The 3,098-nt window shown below is 50.0% G+C and overlaps 1 protein-coding gene across 1 annotated transcript in view; it reads right to left on the bottom strand.

The window, feature by feature from the left end:
* Positions 1-163: 163 nt before the first annotated feature.
* EMH_0012770 (uncharacterized protein) overlaps positions 164-3,098 on the bottom strand; it is a gene marked incomplete at both ends in the record, with an annotated part of 4,260 nt that continues 1,325 nt past the window's right edge. Inside the window, 6 exons of the mRNA XM_013499637.1 lie at positions 164-343; positions 663-783; positions 1,038-1,096; positions 1,288-1,351; positions 1,707-2,703; positions 2,950-3,071. Of these exons, the coding sequence (XP_013355091.1) occupies positions 164-343; positions 663-783; positions 1,038-1,096; positions 1,288-1,351; positions 1,707-2,703; positions 2,950-3,071 (1,543 nt within the window). The remainder of the gene's footprint in view (positions 344-662; positions 784-1,037; positions 1,097-1,287; positions 1,352-1,706; positions 2,704-2,949; positions 3,072-3,098) is intronic.

The following is a 3,098-nucleotide window of genomic DNA, read 5'->3' as shown; positions in this document are numbered from 1 at the left end:
TATATTATATATATATATATATATATATATATATATATATATATATATATATACGTGTATATTACCTGTGCGAGGTGTAGCTGTGCGAGGACATTGTTTGGCTCTAAAAGGAGACAGCGCCTCAGCAAGGAGACACATCGTTCTGTGTTGCAGCGTATTATATTTATTCTTTCTTTTTCTTTTTCTTTTTCTTTTTCTTCTTTTCTGTCTCCTTTACTGTCTCCTTCACTGTCTCCTTCACTGTCTCCTTCACTGTCTCCTTCACTGTCTCCTTTTTTGTCTTTTTTTTTGTCTCCTTTTTTGTCTCCTTTTTTGTCTCCTTTTGTTTCTGCTGTCCCCTCACCTGAATTTCATCTCCACACACAAAAAAAAAACAAATGCAATAAAAGAGAAAAAAAGAAAAGGAGACAAAAAAGACAAAAAAAAGAGACAAAAGGAGACACCGAAAGGAGACAGAAGGAGACAAAAGGAGACAGAAAAGGAGGCAAAAGGAGACAAAAGGAGACAAAAGGAGACAGAAAAGGAGACAAAAGGAGACAAAAGGAAACAAGAGGAGACAAAAGGAGACAAAACGGCGCGAGAGAAAGGGAAAAAAAAAAGAGAAAAAGAAGACAAAACACCCTAAACCCTAAACCCTAAACCCTAAACCCTAAACCCTAAACCCTAAACCCTAGAAATGACAAACCCCCGTATTTATGTGGTTGCTCCATAAACCTCTTTTCATCTTCTTCTGCTGATTTATCCAGCAGCAGCATCGCCAGTACACTCAACGCGGTGGTGTTGCTGAGACACACACAAACGAGGGTTTAGGGTTTAGGGTTTAGGGTTTAGGGTTTAGGGTTTGGGGGGTGTAGATCGGCTTAGACGCAACACACCGTCTTATGCAAGCATACAAAGTGCCTTCTAAACCCTAAACCCTAAACCCTATACCTAAACCCTAAACCCTATACCTAAACCCTAAACCCTAAACCCAAACCCTAAACCCTAAACCCTAAACCCAAACCCTAAACCCTAAACCCTAAACCCTAAACCCTCACTTCTCGTCCAGCTTGATGCAGTGCTCGAATGCCGCTTCCGCTTTATCCAGCTCTTCGATCTTCACACACAACAAAACCCTAAACCCTAAACCCTAAACCCTAAACCCTAAACCCTGAACCCTAAACCCTAAACCCAAAACCAGTTATGTGGTATCAAGCAACCGCTCTTGTTTGTCCTCCGTGTGTTTGTTTCTTGTGGCGGCGGCATGAGGGTTTAGGGTTTAGGGTTTAGGGTTTAGGGTTTATGTACCTCATAGTAAGCAAGCCCAAGGGAGCTGAACATCTGCGCGTCTTTAGGGTTAATATCGATGGCTCTGAAGCAACACACAAAAAACTAGGGTTTAGGGTTTAGGGTTTAGGGTTTAGGGTTTACAGCATATATACAAACACCAACAAGCAACACAAACCCTAAATCCGCTGCACTGCACAGCTGACCCACCAGCCCCCACAACACCTAAACCCCAAACCCTAAACCCTAAACCCTAAACCCTAAACCCTACACAGCTCCCCACACCCCGATCAAAACCCTCCTCCCGTCCCCCTCGTTTCTCCTTATCCCCTGCCCTCTAAACCCCAACCCCGAACCCCCAACCCCCAACCCCCAAACCCTAAACCCCAACCCCCAACCCCTAAACCCTAAACCCTAAACCCTAAACCCTAAACCCTAACCTCCAATATCTTTTGATAGCTTCATAGAATTCTCCCTCTTCAAAGTACAAGTGCCCCAGCAGCTTCTCTAAACACACAAACTGGGGGGCCCCCAAACCCTCCTCTTCTTCCTCGTACCTTCTCCTTGCGTGTTGCCGCCCGCTGTATATCACCCCACTCAACGCAGACAAACTGCATACAACAGGGGGCCCCCCTGCTGTCTCTGGGGGCCCCCCTGCTGTCTCTGGGGGCCCCCCGGCTGTCTCGGGGGCCCCCCCGGCTGTCTCGGGGGGCCCCCCTGCTGTCGCGGGGGGGCCCCCTGTTGTCTCTGGGGGGCCCCCCTCATCTGTCTTAGAGGGGCCCCCCTCAGCTGTCTCTGCGGGGCCCCCTGTTGTCTGTGGGGGCCCCCCATCAGGGTTATGTGGGGGCCCCCCGGTTGTATGGGGCCCCCCAGGGGTATGAGGGGTGTCAGGGGGCCCCCCCGTCACCGCCGTACCCTCCTGGTGAGGGTTTATGCTGCTGTCTCCTTCTCTGCTGTCTCCACAGACAGAGGAAGAAACATAAGTACTATCGGGGGGCCCCCCTGGTTGGGGGCCCCCCAGAGGCACAGCAGCAGGGGCCCCCCCTTTCTCTTCTTTAGGGGAGGGGTTTGAACCCCCAGCAGATGCTGAGACAGAAACATCTCCTTTTTCTTTTTCTGCTGCTGCTGCTGCTGCTGCTCCTGTTGCTGCTGCTGCTGCTTCTGTTGCTGCTGCTGCTGCTGCTGCTGCTGCTGCTGCTGCTGCTGCTGCTGCTGCTGCGCTCGGAGGTGATTCAGCAGCCTGCTGGGGCCCCCCCCCAGAGGGACCGGAGCTGTCTCTGTCTCCTTTTGGTGCTGCAGTTGTTGCTGCAGTGTCAGTTGCTGCTGCTGCAGTTGTTGCTGCTGCTTCTGCTGCTTCTGTGTCTGCTTCTGCTGCTGCAGCTGCTGCTGCTGCTGCTGCTGGTGGCTGTGTGTGTTTGTCTGTGGGGGCTTGTGTATCTGTGTGTGGTGTATGAGGGTTTAGGGTTTGTGGTTTAGGGTTTGTGTTGGTGTATATAAACTGTTTTATAATATCTATAGCAGCAGCAGCATCTCCCCTCCTAAATAATAAAACCCCTAATCTATAACAAGCATCTATATCTTTTGGGTTTTTTTTTAATTTTTCTTTTTCTTTTTCTGTCTCCTTTTCTATCCCCTCTCTCCAACTGTCTCCTTCAACTGTCTCCTCCACCTGTCTCCTCCCACCTGTCTCCTTTTGCTGCAGCTCCCGCGTCATCACTTCTTTCAGAACGGGGGAGAACTGCGTCAGCCTCGGCAGGCTATCTGTCTCCTCCTCTATCACAATCTCTCCTCTGCGTCTCTGTACCCTTTGGGGGCCCCCCACACCCTCCAGG

This window comes from Eimeria mitis, genomic scaffold (genome assembly GCF_000499745.2).
Source record: "Eimeria mitis Houghton genomic scaffold, Emh_scaff450, whole genome shotgun sequence".
NCBI classification, from domain to species: Eukaryota; Apicomplexa; class Conoidasida; order Eucoccidiorida; family Eimeriidae; genus Eimeria; species Eimeria mitis.
This window is presented reverse-complemented; position numbering and strand designations above follow the sequence as displayed.